Source organism: Protopterus annectens, chromosome 7.part0 (assembly GCF_019279795.1).
Source record: "Protopterus annectens isolate FY-2018-M chromosome 7.part0, PAN1.0, whole genome shotgun sequence".
Taxonomy (NCBI): Eukaryota; Metazoa; Chordata; order Ceratodontiformes; family Protopteridae; genus Protopterus; species Protopterus annectens.
Genome location: NC_056739.1, coordinates 344257349 through 344276419, shown reverse-complemented (window position 1 = coordinate 344276419; position 19071 = coordinate 344257349). Strand labels below are relative to the sequence as shown.

Sequence of the window (19071 nt, the reverse complement as noted above, 5' to 3'; positions counted from 1 at the left end):
TTACATTCAATCAGCACACAATAATACAGGGTGTATTCCTCATTAATAGTGAATCTAGAGTACAAATAGAGAGTAATGACGTAGTGAAGTCAACAGCCTAAAGTTGTGTATTCGTAAATTACTTAGTTGCAGTTGTGAGTTCCTGTTAACATCAGAAAATTCCTAAAACTCCAATAGTCATTTTGTTAAAATCACTATATTGCATTACAAAAAATATTGATTTAGTAAAACATTTAATAAATAATATAAATATAATAAATATAACATATTAAAAATGGGGAATGTTAAAAAATTTTTTAAAACAAATTTTAACCAAACATTAAAAAATGTAATGTGTTTAATTAATTCCTAAATCACTTACGTGATTAAAAAGAATTTTTTACAGTATGTGTGTGATATAAAACCTTGTAAAACTATAATTTGTATTTAAATAAATTGTGATTTTAACTTCAATATGCTTGCGATGAAAACTTGGTCATTAATACCAGGCCACCTATTAGCATTTAATCTTAATTGCCAAATACATTCTTTAGCTTCCAACAAAGTCTTAATGTCACCTCCATTGTGCAACATTACTTGAGGTATTCTGTCAATTACAAAAAATAAAAACTTTTTGAAATTCACACAGCCAATACTGTGAATATATAAAGCACTAGTTTGTTTCATAATCCTAATGTCACTGGTGTGTTCAATAATTCGAGTTTTTAATTTCCTATGTGTTTTTCCTATATAGAAGGCTTGACAACTTGTGCACGTAGCAGCATACACAACCATACTAGTGTTACAATCACAAACTCCGGGACATCTAATCGTCTTTTCGTAATTAGAAATTAATAAATATGGTCCATTGTTGATAAATCTACATATACGACAACCACCACATTTGTTCATTTTAGATTTCATAATCATTTCATTGTGTATAGGTTTTTCAAACAAATTCTTTAAAGTTTTCCCTTTGCTAAAGGTGCATTTTGGTTTATTCCCCAGGATATTCCTTAAATCAATATTAATTTCTGTGATGATGTCCCATGAATCGTGTAACACTTTAATGATTTGTTGTGATATTTCATTAAAAGGGATGACAAAAGTGTCATGTCCAACACTTCTAACGTTAGGTGTATCTTTGGATGGTAAGCCATAATGTATAATAGGTTTATATAGTGTTGATCTATTTCTTATTATATCGCGACTAATTCTCAATACCAACTCGTCAGGGTAAGCTCTAGAAGTAAACATGTTTTTCAATTTAGTAAGTTCATTCAAAAAGGTATGTTCACTATTAACTAATCTAGACAGCCTCACCATCTGGCCTTTTACTAAATTTCTCTTCTGATGACTTGGGTGACAGCTGTCAAAATGTAAAAACGAATTGGAGTAAGTTTTTTTCCGATAAATATTTGATTCTAGTTTGCCATTTTGAATTGATATTGTAATATCCAAAAAGTTGATCTTTCCAGGTGAAGTGTGACTTGTAAATTTTAAAAATTTTAAAAAACTAGTCGTTAGCCCAATATGTGTAATGAATTCTTTGAGCTCCGTTTCAGACCCCTTCCAAAAAATTAAAATGTCATCCAAAAATCTTAAATATAACAAAACATTACTCCAAAATTCACAAGAAAAAACATGTTCCTCCTCCCATGCTGCCAAGACCAAATTAGCATAAATAGGGGCACATTTGGCTTCCATTGCAACACCATTTTTTTGTCTATAATGTTGACCGTTAAAATAAATAAAATTGTTTTCTAATACTAATTCAAGCATCTGTGACAACAATCTACACTCAGAGTTGTCGTAACTGCTATGTTTGTTGAGACAAACTTCAAACAACTCAAGACCTTCTTGATGTGGAATTACACTGAATAAATTAATGACATCAATGGTGACCATACAAAAGTCGAATTTACCATCAATAGTGTTTACAAAGTCTCGGATGGAATCCAAACAGTGCCACGAATCTCTAATAATGTGTGGGAATTTTGTTAATACATTCTTACATTTAAAATCAATAAAGGCTGCCAAGGCCTCAGTCTTTGATCCTTTGGCAGAAACAATTGGTCTAAATGGAGGATTATCTAAATGTTTATGAATTTTTGGAATCCCAAAAATAGATGGTATTATTGGGAATTCCACCGTAATGTAATGATAAATTTGTGCATCAATCCTTCCATCCATCAAAAACTCATAAAGCAGCCAATCAATTTTGGTGTATGCCCTATCTACATCGTGTCTATTCACCTTTTCATAGGTATCTTCATCATCTAAAAGTCTAACCATCCTATTGATGTAATCGTCAGTCAACATAATAACCACCCCACCTCCCTTGTCTGGTTTCATTATTCTAAACTTGTTAGTACTAGTAAGCTCCTTTAGACAAAAACGTTCTTCTGGTGATAAATTGTATGTGATACTTGTTTTTTCACTTAGTGTCCTTCTTATGTGTGTCTCACAAAGTTTTCAAATACGTGTATAGTGAGATTCTGAGGAGGTATAAAAGTGCTGTGACGTTTAAGTGTAAATCTACCATCATGTAACACAGTGTTAGAATCGTGAAAAAAGACTTTTAAATTTAATAACCTAGTATATGTTTTTAGATTAATCAAGACATTGCCAATGTCTAACCTAAAAGTAGGCATGAAAGTAAATCCTTTACTAAACAAATTTAAAAAATTATTATCAAATGTTTTTTCAGTGAAATTGTACAAATTAAAACCCTTATACGTTATAATCTTACTTCCAAAACATATATTGTTCGTGCTGTTGTCGACACGTGCTGTATTCTGTTCTGAAACTTCAACATCCAAATTTTGATACAATATTAATGAAGTTTCAAGTTGTGTACCATCAGAACTGTCGACATCAACCTCACCTACTTTATCCATTTGTACTACCATCTGCCCCTTCTGTTGCCTCCATTGTTGAAATTTCTTTGGGCATAGTAGTTTTGGCTGCCTTGTCTCTCCCTTATTCTCTCTGATCTCCTTAGGACTGGCTGCTCTAAAAAAACTGACTGTGTCTCATCATTATTATCAAAATTGCCTCTATAGCATGATTCATGGTCAGCATTAATATTAAAACCATTAAAATTAGAGTTAGAATTAGTATTAAAATTGGTATTAAAATTTGTATTAAAATTTTGACCGTTCCCCATTACATTTGTGTTGTTCCGATTCTGATTTTGTGACTTCATGTTTTTGTATTCCCTAAAATGATTGTATGCTCTGTTGTTTTTGTAATCATAAGTGTCTCTCTCAATTTTCATGTTCTTAAGGTCTAAGCCTTTAGTGATATATCTATCCAAATCTCTAAATATATTTTCCATTTTAAACTTGTTGTACTCAAATAAAACGTCAGCCTTAATACCTGTATCTAGATTACATAACTTTTCCTTTAAAACATTGAGTTTATCCTTGTTATTGCGGATAATGAGTTTGAGAAGCTCAAAACCAGTATTGTCGTAAAGTCCCAAAAGTTCTGTAAAGAGTGGCGTACCTTCTGTAAACCCATGGGGCAACTTGAAAATACGTAGTCCCTTAGGGACTTGCTTTAACTCTAAGGAGCGTTCTAAAAAAGCATTGTCCATCTGCAGAGATTTAAAGGTTTTCAGTGTCTTTTCAAACTCTTCGAGCCGTGAATTTAATGTTCCCTGGTTCCGAGATGTTACTGAACCCACTCTATTCAGGTTTGGTGCTGAAAGAAATTGGATTAAATCAATGTTTCTGTTGGGCGAGTGATTCCTATGCACATTCACTCTGCGAACCGTCTGATTGTGATCGTTACTACCATTAACATTCAGGGGTGGACCCGAAACGTCACCTCTCCCTGACGTCACCGCCTGTCGCTGAGGACTAGCCGATCGTTGCCTGGTAACTACATTGTGTAGGCTGGTGTTCGGAGTGGAATGTAACGTGAAAAGCTGCTCTTGCGAGTCTGTGATGACCAGCTCAGTTTCATTCCCTCCAAACCTTTGTTGTTCATTTAAAGTTTTAATTAGCTTGTTGGTAATGTCCAAGTGCTCTTGTAGAAGCCGCTGCATTACGTTGGTAAAATTTGAGTGTAAACCAATAGACCGTTGCTCAAACTGAATTTAACCAGTGACAGTTCGTTAGTAAGATTTTTACAAAACACTTAGTTGTGAAACGTTAACCAGGTGTTTGTACTACGTTCTAGGAGTCAAGGTTCTGATTGCTCTTGCTTACCAAAGCATAGGGAGTGTCATGCTTGGCATCCCTTTTACTGTATGTGTGAGTCAGAGAGAGGTATCAGTCCCTGTGTCCCTACAGTATCAGTCTGCATGCTAGCATTGCCTCTTTGCCAAGACATGGGCTTACTGGACATGCCTCCTTCTGGCTACAGGAGCAGTCTCAGAATGTTCCTCCTCCGAGTCCCTCTATGCTTGTGCTGGCCTTGGCAATGGTGGGGGGCTGTGTGGCCCTGCCCCATGCTGTTCCTGCTAAAGCTGTTTCCGCAGGCTCATATTGTGTAGCATGGCACATACTATGAACATTTGTGTACATGCAGAGGAGTACTGCAAGGCTTCACCGGATATGTCAAGGCAACAGAACTGTGAAATGATCATCCCAAACACATGCTCTGCAATAATCTTGGTTTGTGAATGTGCCTCATTATAGTGTTCTTGTTTGGGTGTGTCTGCATTTCTGATGGGTGTCATCAGCCATGGCTCCAGTGCATAGCCCCCCAGTAGTATTATGGCCTAGTGCATGGGCCTTATGTCCTTTACTGTGTTAGGTTGTTAGTTAGGACTCCCTGGCATTCCATACATTGGCACTATGGGTGAGGCATGGGCCTTTGCCAGAGGACTGTAGGCCATTTGATAGTGCTGCAGGCCATCTGTAGCAGGTCAGTGCATTCTGTCAGTGATACGTTCTCAGGCTGCAAGCCAGTGGATTACCCAGGTGACAGTGGTGAGTGGTTGAGGTGTTGTGTCAATCCTTCCTGTTCATACTGATCTATGGGTCTGGATATGGTCGGGTTGCTGCTTACAGCTAGGGACACACCTGCACTGGACACCTATTCAGCATGCAGCATCATGTATGTATTCCCATACAGAGATGGGTTCATGCTGTACTCATTCCCTACAGCAAGGATATGACCTGTGATAAACCTGTGGTTGATGGTGGGGTGAGCTGGATGTGTGATACGAGAGCTACTTACACCTGACTCACAAATATACCTGGGACATTCCCCCTTATGTTGACTTGTGTGTGGACATGGGCAGCCTGTCATCACTTTATAACTGTGCCTTTTGTGATCTGCCAGTGATTGGCCAGACTATTAGTATTCCATACTAGAGGGACAACTAATGTGATGATAATCTCTATGTATAATGCCAAACTTGTGTGCAGTTTGCAGTTATTTTATATGCACTCTGTGTAGGTTGGTTACTTCCACCTGTGACTGCTTCTATGTATAGGCCCCATTTCATGCCGTGTCCAGCTTTCCGATGGTGACAGATATTGACATCTGGACAGTGAGTATGTACAACTGCTGACATGGGTGTAGCTGAGAAGCAGTGTGGTTGTCACTGCAGTTGTTGGAACATGGCCCTGCCGTCCACTGTACTGTACCTAGGCCACTGAGACACAACCATCCAGGCCCACACGTTGACCACTTCCAGGCAATATTAAACACACAACAAACTTACTACACTGACCCCAGCATATTGTAAATATGTAACAATGTAGATTGGGACAGCGCTGGCAATCTGTGCTGCAGTGATATTACTCCTCAAACTTACATGTTACTGCATTTCTACATATGATTGTGGGGGGTGGGGTGCACACCTGATGACTTTAAACATTTGCAATGACTGTACTGGTATTTTCGTTACTCTATTGGCTTCCATTTCATATTGTATTATGACCTATCATGCCGATAGGAGGCATATCAGTAGAGTACATGTTAGATCTTAATGGCATACATTTCAGTTTCAGACTTCTTACCCTTCAGAACTAAAATGCAACTGCCAGACCTGTTGTATGTCTGTGTAAGTCTGGTGGGGGTCTGTTCTCCACTGCCATCATTTGGGGGGGCCATAGCTGGCCTTTCTTTATGGTCATCTAAACCTGTCCTGCTGGGTGAGGCCATCACATGTACTGTGGTGGGGGTTATCACCTTGTGTAGTGCTGCCTAGTATGTTGACACCAGTATTTTTTATGAATTTCCAGCTGTCTCATATAGGTGTCAGCTGTCTGCTGCTATACCATTCAGCCACCCAGTTCCCTTACATGCTTGCATCCATATCATACATAAAAGTAAGAACATACTACTCCATTCAGTAATTGATAGGAAGGGTGACTTACCTTGTTGCTGGGCCAGTATTGAGAATAGTGCTGGAGGGCTGACTATTTCAGACGCACGTAGTACACTCCCTCTACATGGTAAAACATAGGGAGTGTCATGCTTGGCATCCCTTTTACTGTATGTGTGAGTCAGAGAGAGGTATCAGTCCCTGTGTCCCTACAGTGTCAGTCTGCATGCTAGCATTGCCTCTTTGCCAAGACATGGGCTTACTGGACATGCCTCCTTCTGGCTACAGGGGCAGGCTCAGAATGTTCCTCCTCTGAGTCCCTCTGTGCTTGTGCTGGCCTTGGCAATGGTGGGGGGCTGTGTGGCCCTGCCCCATGCTGTTCCTGCTGAAGCTACTCGTTTCATGAGCTCATATTGTGTAGCATGGCACATACTATGAACATTTGTGTACATGTAGAGGAGTACTGCAAGGCTTCACCAGATATGTCAAGGCAGCAGAACTGTGAAATGATCATCCCAAACACATGCTCTACAATAATCTTGGTTTGTGAGTGTGCCTCATTATAGTGTTCTTGTTTGGGTGTGTCTGCATTTCTGATGGGTGTCATCAGCCATGGCTCCAGTGCATAGCCAGCATCCCCCATGTGGGATGACCACACTGGCAAATGTCTGATACAGCTGTGAGCAACACCAGATGTGGGAGTCGTGATAGCTTCCAGGGCTGCCAGCACACGCATTCATGATAATGCCATGAGCATCACACATGACCTGACAGTTGATGGAGGGAAAGCCCTTGTGGTTTATGTAAACCCTACCCTGTTCACCGGGTGGTGCTTTGATGTGGATGTGCATGCAGTCTATAGCACCAACTACCTCAGGGTATTCTGCTATATGGTGGAAAAGACGTATACTTATGGTCAACGCCTCATGGGTGGTGGGGAAATATATGTGCTCATTGGCATGTGGTGTTATGGCATCCAGGAACTGGTGGAGTACCCTGCATGCTGATGCCTGTGAGACCCCCATGATATCCCCATTTAGTCTTTGGAAGGTACCTGTGGCTAGTATTCTTAAGCCTACACACACCTTGGTATCCACTGGGATGGGTTCCCCTCTATTAGATCTGTGTTTGAGGTGTGGCCAGCACAGCTCAACAATTTGCTGTAGAATGTCCCTGACCACCCTATACAGCTGCACTATCTCCAGCTCATGTAGGCCCTGGTAGGTTACCCTGGGTCTGTACACTCTTCTCCTCCTCCTCACTGTGTGTCAGTTGTTAGCATTCTCCTCTGCACTACCCTCAGTCTCTAGCACATATTGATGGAGTAAAGCAGCAGTAGCCTCTAACATTTTTAGTTAGTTTTGCAGTTAAAAATCCCCCATCTGTGTACACCGGTGGTGTACAGTTTGTGGGAAAAAATGTCTGTAGGGTGTTTGCATAGTTTATAGTAGTGTGCAGGGCTGCTGTTTAATTGACTGATTTGGATACATTCCACCAGCCAGCTATGGTAGTTTTCCTTGACTGCCTTCCTACTGCTGTTTCCCCTTCCTAGTTCCTCCCTATTTGAGCCTTGAGGCATGCTGTGCATACCCAGTGCTGAAATGTAAACAGTGCTGCCGTTTCCTCTTTTTTTTTCTTTTTTTTTTTTGTTTAAAATCCAGTGCGCGGCACACACCTGTTTAGGCTATGTACACACTGCTCAAGCACATTTGACACACCCCCTTCCTTAGCTTTGCTTAGCTAAGGGCAAACACAGGCTACAGAGCTCCATTGAGCTTACAGCAAGCATGAAACACCCTCTTATGAAGTCATTCAGGTTTTACACTTGCACTGTTGTATTGCTGCACCTACACGGTTAGGTACAAGTTGACACTTTGAAGAAATATGTGATTCAGTATAACTCTCCTCATTTTAATACCCCAGTGTGTAAGTCATTAGTTACTGCACTAACAAAGACCTTTTCCCCTTGACAACCAGTGCTCCCTGGTATTGTTTACATTCTGCATGCCATTGACTATAATGACAATATGCAGACTTAACTTAAAATTGATTTTCTCTTTTTTTTTTTTATTTTCGGCACAATCCCATTTGCATGTCGCTGCCCTATACTTAAACGGCAGAGATCAGCCAAAACAAAAAAAAGTTTAAATTTTCATAATAATTAATCACTTTTCAATGCCAGTGGCCTTATATTTGGCCATTGGCATGTCTAATGTACATAATACATGCTTTTTCATGAGCTGTCATGCCTCCGTTTTGTCAGTTGGAGAAATGTACTCAGTTATTGTCTGAATACATTTCTGCACTGGCACTGTTCCAGCACAGAGACTTGGCAGCTTGGTGGATCACAAAATCACCTCATTTGCATGGTTTTCACCAGCAAATGAGGTGAGTCGCATATTTGCTGGTTTTCCATGCTAGAAGAGTGTAGGACCACTCGTGCACGTGAAGACAGCATTATCCTGAATCGCTCAACGGCCATTTTCCATGCAGAAGCTCCTACACTGTTCCTGCACAGAAAATACGGCTTCCTGAATCCCAGGGTATATTGAAAGAAAATATTTCTACACATGTAGAAATGGCCCCATTATTCTGTACCATAATTCCTAAAGGTTTAATTTTACTAAAGGTTTATTTTTAATCACACAGTCTCTGCCAAAACTAACAATCTTACTTCTGTTCATAATGCCCTTCATATTTGACTTGCATCACATTGTATTTCCTCAGTAGTATTTACTGACCCTTCAATCTCATAGGTTCATAGGTTCATAGGTTCATAGGTTCATAGGTTAGTACTCATTTAAAATTTCTCCCTCTCATTTGAGAACTGACTGACATGATTTATTGCATCGCTTATTATATCTCTTACAGCACAGATGTCATTGTTCCCCATTTTAAAGAATACTTCCAATGAGTGCATTTTCAGATTTAGACTTCTAGTGTGCAGCAGCATGACACTCAGATTGCATGTGTTTGTAGCTATCATATATTTATGTATATTTATGTATACACACATTTATATATATATATATATATATATATATATATATATATATATATATATATATATATATATATATATATATATATATATATGGATTCACTAGACAATCTTGAAATACTGAAATGTCAAATTTCAGTATTTTTAGACTGAATAGCCAAAAATCCACAAACCCGAACATCCAAAACCGCGAATAGCACAATCGCGACCATTCACTCTCACACACACACACACACACACACACACACACACACACACACACACACACACACACACACACACACACACGGCGCAGTCTTGCAGTGGTAGCGTTGTCGCCTCACAGCAAGAGGTTCTCTGTTTCGATTCTCAGCTGGGGTGATTCTCAGCTGGGGTGCCTTCTGTGCAGAGTCTGCATGTCCTCCCTGCATTCGTGTGGGTTTCCTCCGGGTTCTCCGGTTTCCTCCCATGTTACAAAGACATGCATCTGGAGCCTTTTTCCCCGGGCCTCCTCTGAAAATTGGCTTTGTTCCAAGTTGGACTTTCCCGGTTAACAAATGTTAAATAAAATAAATAAATAAAATATACCTACCTAACTACACTAAAACAAACAAAACACACACAAACAAACCTACCCTACCTATATGTGGGGGGCTGATTCCCCCACACCCCCCTACTTAAATATTCTAACTCCAAGGTCGCACTAAACACACAAACACACAAAAAACACCACTACACACACTCACACACGCACTAAAATCCCTACCCAATACCCTTACACAATCACCACTTACCTAATACACCAGATAAATCCACAGACCGCACTAGACATCATGAACGTGACATCACGATAGCGGATTCAACATTTCCTTATTCGACATAATGCAGTTTCATGTAACTGCACTTTCCACTATTCAGTCTCAACGTACTGAAATTCGACATTTCCGTACGTTGAGATTGTCTAGTGAATATATATGTGTATATATATATATATTTTTTTTATATATAATACGTGTGTGTTTATTCACCTTTCTATATATAGCTGTGTGTGCATATGTGTAGATATAAATGTGGATGTATATTTCAATATATATATATGTACGTATTATGTATAGATTTGTCCACATATATGCATCTCCATACAAATATACATGTATATCTAGAGAACCAGACTGATTCTACAGAATCCTTTCTTTACTGTTAAATGACTGTACTAACTGATATGGTGGGAATGTCATCACTATTTTATAGGGATCAGGTGGTGTAATGGTACAGTGCTTTGATAGTAGATTACTGGGCCTTGGGATCAAGAGTTGGCAGGCCGTATTATTTTGATGCAAGGCATTACAGTTCTGCTGTGGAGGAAGGGATGAGGGCAATAATTAATAGAGGTCCCTAGTTTGGGCCCCTTCACCCCCATTTAGACAGCCTTTGTACAGATTTGTTGCAGTAAGAGGTTCAGACTGTGGATCTGATGTCTGACTGCGCTACATAGACACACACACACACACACACACACACACATATATATATATATATATATATATATATATATATATATATATACATATACATATATATATATATATATATATATATAAAAACGGATATATATATATATATATATATATATATATATATATATATATATATAAAATATGTATATATATATTTATATATTTATATATATAAAATTTGTGTTATGTACATACTGAGATATTTATATATAGATTTACTTTTATATATATATATATATATATATATATATATATATATATATATATGTTTTATATGTATATCTCTACATATATTAGGTATTAATGTTTCCATATATATATATATATATATATGTGTGTGTGTGTGTGTGTGTGTGTGTGTGTGCATGCATCTCCATACACATATACATATATATGTGTGTGTGTGTGTGTGTGTGTGTGTGTGTGTGTGTGTGTGTGTGTGTGTGTGTGTGTGTGTGTGTGCATGCATCTCCATACACATATACATTTGTATCTATGTACAACACATGGCTTCTTTTTCTTTTGGCTTTTTCCTATTTAGGGGTCATCACAGCAGCTCACCTGTCTGCTCATGATCGGCAGTGGAGTTTTTACAGTGTCGAGTTGCTAGTCCACAGAAGGCACACACACACACACACACACACACACACACACACACACACACACACACACACACACACACACACACGCCGAGGGCCAATTTAGAGTGTCCAATCCACCTACAGCATGTCTTTGGGAGGAAACCAGAGCACCCAGAGGAAACTTATGAGACCTCAGGGAGGACATGCAGACTCCACACAGCAGGTACCCCAGCCGAGGATTGAAACGAAGAACTTCTTGCTGTTAGGCAGCAACACTAACCACTGCACCACCATATACAACACATGACTAATGTTAACAAACCTTTTCCCTACTGTTGAATGACTGTGTTGAATGATATGTTTGAAGAAATATCCGATCTAGCTACAACTCAGATGCCTTAGTGGTAAATTGTTATGGCTGTAGTGTGCAGGGTCCTGGGTTCAAGACTTGCAAGGGCTGAATATTTTGTTGCTGGGCAGAACAAGAGCTGTTGGATACAGAGTGATTAAGGTACTTTTAAACAGTTGCAAGAGGGTTTGCATGAGTTTGCGCAGCGGTAAGCAATGCTAACTTCCGGTTAACTATTCTGATAGACAGTTAGCCTTAAAAGTGCTTAATCTGTGTTGGCATCACTTAGTACTGTGCAAACAGGCTTAGTCCCACTTACTACTGCTTACTTCTACTTACCCCGCTCTAATTTCATAAAAGAAAATAAAAAATGGGTTATAGGAAAGCGGTGAAAAAGGGGACACAAAGAGGGTAAAACAACATGAAAGATAGCTAGGGATGTGCAGGATGGGTATAGGGAAGGTCCATAGCTTTCCATTTCTTCTACAGCAACAGCTGTGCATATATACTGAATTTGGAGGTAAATATAGACACTCAAACCCCTGAGAGAGAGGAGTGAGGACAACAGTAATGTGTTCTGAAGCCAATTAGACAAGATTACATATGTATGAAATGGACAGCTATGTATGGGGTGACATTTTTTTGTGGGAAAACATTGCCCTTTTTTTAAGGTGAGAGTGAGATGTTGGGGAAGGATAGTAGGTATATTTTTGGAGGTAGGTTGCATAAGGAAACAGATAAGACAGACAAGACAGCATACTGGGGCAGTATATGACGTGTGGGGGTAAACACTTTGGACAAGAAGGGGTTTTTGGTAATCAGAAGCCCATTAGCCACCAAATGGATACAGTGGGACTGAGGTCCCTACCCAATGGGCAGTCACCCACTGCACCTTCACGACCCCAAAGGTGGCTGTGCTGGGAGCTTAGCAGGAAGGGCAGGATGACCCTCTAATTGTGCCATGTGGCCCTCAAGCTGGCATAGCAGATCTCTCAATTCCTTGTGGAGCTCACTACACACCAGACCCTGAACCTGGCTTAGTGTGACAGGATCCTGTCTATGCCCATGTCCTGGGGGAGGTTGAGCCCCATCACCTGAGGCAGTCCCACCCGAAGGTGGTACAGGACCCACAGACGAGGAGGTCCTGGAGTGGGTCCCAGGTGTACTTGTGCTCGGTGCCATGGCCACATGAAGCAGAAGAGGAAGATCCTCTGGGATCGGCCTTCCCAGACGTGTTACAGTTTTAGAACATATGTTGGTTAGTAATGGTAAACACATTCCAGGATTAGTTATAACAGCATGCATGAGTATTCCCATTAACCCAAAACAACAGATTTGGAACATTTGCATAGCAAACAGAACACATGCATATATGGAACCACAGTGGGCATTACATCGGCATGCAGGTTACAATGACAGCAACAGGCCACCAATGATAGTATTTGAACAAGGAACATTAATTGGAATACATTTAAATATTTATAGAACAACAGGACACATGTTCCAACAGTAGGTATGGTGGAAAAAATACCCATTCATTTATGTGTTTAGATTATTGGTGAAGATAATGTGAGAGAAAGAGAGAGATGTCAGTTAACAAATGTAGATTCTTGCAGTGGTCACAGCTTTAATGATCACTGGTCTGGTCATTACTCTACAGGTATTATTGCAACAACTATGGCCTTGGGTTGGGCAGTGGTATGTTTATAGACAGTATAATTACAGCCTTCTTATAGCTACATTATACTTTCTCTTACCTGGAAGACCTGTGGCGGTAATGTTTGTTAATACTACATGACAATACTGCATGGATCAGGCAATCCCAAATAAAACCAAGACTCTTTCCACAAAGGGCAAACGTCCAGTCTGGTGGACCCCAGCCATTAACAAACTTTACAATAAGAGGAGAAAGCTATTACATGATAGAACAAAATCCATAAAAGGGAAGTCACCCCTGATCATTATTAGTAAAAAAATACGAGCACTCATAAAATCAACTAAGGCCAATTTTGGGGGAAAATTGCCATGGATTCAAAGGACAATCATAAGGCCTTTTCAGCTATGTTAGGAACCTGTGGAAACTCACAGATATGCTCAGAATTAGTCCAAAATGATACAAAAATCACTGAACCCACAGACATTGCCAACATACTGGCAGACAGGTTCAGTGCAAACTTCACCCCCTCCCCTAAAGGAGAGATAACTATCCCAGCCGAGTGTAGCCTCCCGACATCTCAAATGCGCAGGTGAAAGCTGCTCTCTAAAGCTAAAAACACAGCATCAATGGGACCGGATGGTGTCCCCGGCTGTGTGCTACACGAGCTAAATGAGGAATTAAACCCAAGACATAAGGCAGCTGTTTAATCTCAGCCTTACCACAGGATACGTGCCAAGGAGTGGCGTGACGGCAACTGTGGTCCCACTCCACAAAGGTGGCGCCTCACGACCCTGGTAATCACCGCCCATAAGCTTAACAAGTCTAGTCTGCAAAGCTATGGAGAGGATCATAATGGAGCTCATAAACAAAGATATAGGGACTTGCAGACATTGACCCGACCCAGTTTGGCTTTGTCAAGGGAAGATCATGCCTTTTGAACTTGGTCGACTTCTTCAAATAGTCACCAAGGCCATTGATGAGGAAAGGCAGTCCATACAGCCTACCTTGACCTTGCAAAGGCTTTTCACACAATACCCCACTCGGGTATTGTAGAAAAACTTACCAGCTTAAATGTAAACCCATATGTCACAAGATGGGTTGCAAACTGGCTTAAGGACAGAACCCACAGGGTTAGAGTTGCTGGCGCTGTGTCAGACTCCAAGCCGGTCACAAGTGGTGTCCCACAGGGCTCGGTCCTTGGCCTCTATTGTTTGGCATCTACTTCTCAGAAGTACAGGCCAACATGGGAGGACTTTGGTTGACAAAGTTTGCAGATGACTGCAAACTGGGCCATAGTGGAAAGTGCATCGACACGGATATCCTTCAGAAGGGACTCACGGAAACAGATAGCTGGTGCCAGAGCCATGGCCTGAAGTTAAACGCCAAAAATGTATAGTCATACCCTTCGGGAAAAACAAGGTAACCCTGCTACCATATAGGTGGAAATCCACTAAGCACAGAAGAGGTCATCAGGGACCTGGGGACCCAGGTTGACAGTGGCCTTTCTTTGACACTCACATTGCTAAAGTGGTTAGAAAGACCTTCTACATTGCCCACCTGATCATGAAGGGATTCACATCCAGATCTAGTGAGGTCATTGTTCCCTGTACTCTTCACTTATCAGACCAATGATAGAGCATAATGCCCCATTCGGGATGTATCTCACCCGACATCTGCAGCAATTGGAGAGACCCCAAAAGTTCCTCACCAAAAGGATAAGGACTCCAAAATCTGTCATATGCTGCCAGATTGAAGAAACTCCAGCTCTATTCAGTCGCATACTGGGCCTGCTCAGAGGTGACATGTGCCTGACATACAAGGCCATGTCCAACCCGAATTAATGGACATGCTCCACCTCAAAAATCCAAATCCACCAAACCACTAGAGCAAGCGACTTAAACCTTAGCACGGATATAAATAGGACGTGCTGGAGGGATAGATTTATCACCAGAGACTCCTATGCTGTGGAATAAAATCCCGTCCATGTGAGGCAGAGCACCTCGCTGACTCTGTTCAAGAGAAATCTAGACCTGTGGATGGGAGATCGTAGGTTTACCCCGGGAATCATCTCTGGGTCACTGCTGGACAGAGGCACAACAAACTAATGGGCACAGTATTTTTTCATATAAGGGGTGGCGTGAGCCACAATAATTTGGGCTAGGCTTATAAATGCCTTAGGGCAGATAGCCTAGTATAAACCTATGAACCTATGAACCTATGACTGTTTCTAACCATATTCACATGATCAGGGTTACATATGTGCACTCATACAGCGTGTGTGTGTGTGTGTGTGTGTGTGTGTGTGTGTGTGTGCTACTGACATACTCTGCCTTGATTTCTATTGGTCACTTTGGTTGTTGTAGCAGGGACTGGTAGCTGTGACAGCATGACACTTTTGAACATTTCTTGGGGGAGACCACTTGGTGTATGTACTTATCTTGCTGTCATTTGCAGCCTTGGGGTTGGACTGTGGGTGTTAGACAAAGTATTACTACAGGCTTCTTATAGCTACTTTATACCTTCTTTCACCTGGAAGATCTGTGGAGGGAATTTATGTTGACACTACCTGACTGTTTATACACATATTCACAAAATCCTAGTTGAAATTATGCATACAACTTACTACTATTTCCGGGATTCATATCATGGCTGTTTCTGCTAAAAATACAAGTTTGTGCTTCATTCAAACAAGATATTGAGAAACTGCCATCTTTTTCTTGAATATTTTCTGTCTAATTCCCTCTTGGTTGTACAATCTGACCTTGTGATTACAACATTATTTTATATACATTCCTGTACATACCTTTTGACATAGCACAGTGTGGAAAACAATGGTTAACACAACATTGCTATTCTGATAACAGATCTTGGTGCATTAAACTTTCAAGTCATACAATACCAGAGTAAACACAACAAGTCTGGGGTTTTCACTTTTATTGACAAGTAATTACACTTTTATTGATATATAACCTATATGTCACTATTACTTTCCTACTGGCTTCTTCAGTCACTAAAAACCATACCCATTTTTAAAGACTGCAAGGTGATATTCTACTACATTTTATTTATTTGCTCTACATAATACCAGCTAGTTTGTTACTCACCAGCCTCGCGATGCAGCCTTAGCAGCCTGCTGGTGTGGGCTTCCAAGTTCATAGCCCTCTCATCTGCAGCTATGCAGGAGAACACTTATTTTGACTAATACTTACACACGAATGGAGCATTCCCCGCTCAGGCATCTTGGACACAGTGGTCCAAAAGGTACCTCTTCCTCTGCTTCAAGTCAGCAAAGTGGTGCCGGACCTGCTCACCAGTCCGAGGGATGCCTGTGGCAGTGGTGACATCTCAGGCAAGTTGGTCTCAGGCCTCCACTTTGTATTGGGAGCCTTGGTACTGGTCCCGCAGCAGTCACCCTTCATGGTCTTTAATGAGTAGTCTGACCATGACCCTGGACTTCTGAATGCCCCAGCGCTGCACCCAAACGCACACACCTTCACCTACACCAGCCATAGTGCCTACAGTGGGGAGCTACATCTGGTTATGAGCTGTATTCCCACCTGCATGGTTTAAATAGGGTTAATTTCCTGCCCTTTACTGTGATTAGACAGTTTTGAAACTGCTGAGCTAAGCTAAGCACCACGCAACCCCGCTTAGCAAAGATAACCATTGCTTAAAGGGGTTAATCCTAAGCCCTGCTTACCAGTGCACAAATCCACTTAGCTATGATAAATCTTGCTTAAACTTTAAATTTCAGTGACACCTCACATTTGGGGCTGCTACAATACCCTGGTTAGCATATACATAATAATATTCACTACCTATTTATGAAAAATACATTTTAGTTGTGTTTCACATATGAAAATGTAGGTATATGTGGGATTCAAACCATGACTGACTGCATGGTAGGTGAATGCTCTAACCACTATTCTATTCCAGTTTTACTAGCAGTGCTGTGTATATTTCTGTTTAGCTTCTTTTGATGTTTAAACTCTGCTATGCATAGCTGCGCGATGGGCACACCCACTCAGCTATGGTTAAATTTTATTGGTTTAATAATAAAAAGATTTTGAGGATTTAAATGGAGTTTAACTTTTTCTCACTTTAGGAGTATGCCTGTCATAATGGGGAACAAGAGCTCAACACTGTGGACAAGTTTAGCACTTTAAAAATGCACGGGATAATGGGTTTTGTGTTTGCATTTATTTTGGCACTGTATGGGACCTCAGGCATGTCAGTGTTGTGTTTATTTTAATTTTTATTTGCTATTTGTTGATCGGGTAAGTCTGACTAGGATTGGGAGCTGATTTTCAGCAGAGGCCCGGGGTGACATGCTCCAGATGCATGTCTGTGACATGCATTCTGTGGATATACTGCACACTTGTGCAGTATATCCACAGACAACTGTATTTTTGCTTTTACAAGTGCTGTAATGGCACTATCTGAGTGAAGAGGGTGTGTTATATGTGCAGGCACTACTGAAACATGCCCCCTGCACTCGATCACAGATCATGTCTGTCTAGGTCTTACAGCAGCGCGCCTTCATGAATATGCAAGGTGTGCTGCTGTGCTGCACAGACACAATCCATTCCGTGCAAGAATAGTTTATACTTGCACGGAACTTTACTGAATCCCAGGGAGCATATTCCATTCTAATGTCATACAATCATTTACTTTGATCACATCTCACAAAGTCTGGATGAAAATAATCTTAAAACATAATAGTTAATGTAATTATACTCCCACAAATCACAATAAATAATTAAATTAAATAAAAATGTCCCTGTTCTATGAAATGGTGACTTTTGTAGGTTATCTTTGTTCCACCCATAGTAAGTCTCTGTCCACATACCCCCGACCCCCACACATACCAACTCCTAGGATAACTTGAAGAAAAGAGGAAGGGTGTAAATTATAAATAATATTCAAAATTTTCCAATTTTTTTTACTCCAGTGTGCAAAACAAAACTTGTGTGTTTCATCATATCTGAAATGCTGTAATATACTTCTGTCTTAAGACACTCTAATTATAAGATTCTGATAAAAATTAACAGAACTGTTGCAGCATAGAAGGAGTTGTTCTAATTGTTGTCATTTATTACTTTTCCTGCTGTCTAGCATGGGTTGTATCAAGTTTGCATTAATTGTACTAATAAATAATTTGTTAGGTAAGCTCTCTAGATACAAGTTCCCTTTAAGGTCAGATTGAGGGCTTAATTGATTCACCTGTAGCTACACAGTAGACAAAGGCTGTGATAATTAAGCTTAGTGCTCCTGCCTTTGTGACAGACCAACATGTATGTGTTTACCTTGTGTACTTATGCTGGTAAATGTATGCAAGCAAGAAAGTAAATAAAGAGTCTCATGCATGCTGTCTGTGGGCAGAGAGAGAAAGAAAAGCTACCTTACAGCTTCATAGGCATTCTGATAGTACTTTGAAGAAAGGTTAATAGCTTAAAACATTTACAAATTTCTCAGGGATTACATTATGACACTTAACAACCAAATGCTCTTATGTGCTGATTTTACTGAAGACACGTGCACAGCTTCATCTTCATTTCAAGAGAGCCATTGTATATTAGCCCTTCTCAGCTTCAAAATTCAATGAAAAGCACTGATGGACTGTATACCTGACACACAGGTATGAAATTTGCCTAAGGCTGCTATTCCAAATTTAAGCCGTGTTACCATCATTAGTACCATGAGTTTTGTGGTTGTCACT

General features: G+C 40.3%; 1 protein-coding gene across 1 annotated transcript; it reads right to left on the bottom strand.

Annotated features, from left to right (window-relative positions):
* Positions 1–2884: 2884 nt before the first annotated feature.
* On the bottom strand, positions 2885–4033 carry LOC122805955 (myb-like protein I). Its single transcript, XM_044076198.1, has one exon. The coding sequence runs from the start codon at positions 4031–4033 to the stop codon at positions 2885–2887; it is 1149 nt and encodes a 382-aa protein (XP_043932133.1).
* Between the last annotated feature and the right edge of the window lie 15038 nt (positions 4034–19071).

Coding starts and splice junctions, on each gene's coding strand:
- LOC122805955 (XM_044076198.1), bottom strand. CDS start 4,033: ATGCAGCGGCTTCTACAAGAGCACTTGGACATTACCAACAAGCTAATT.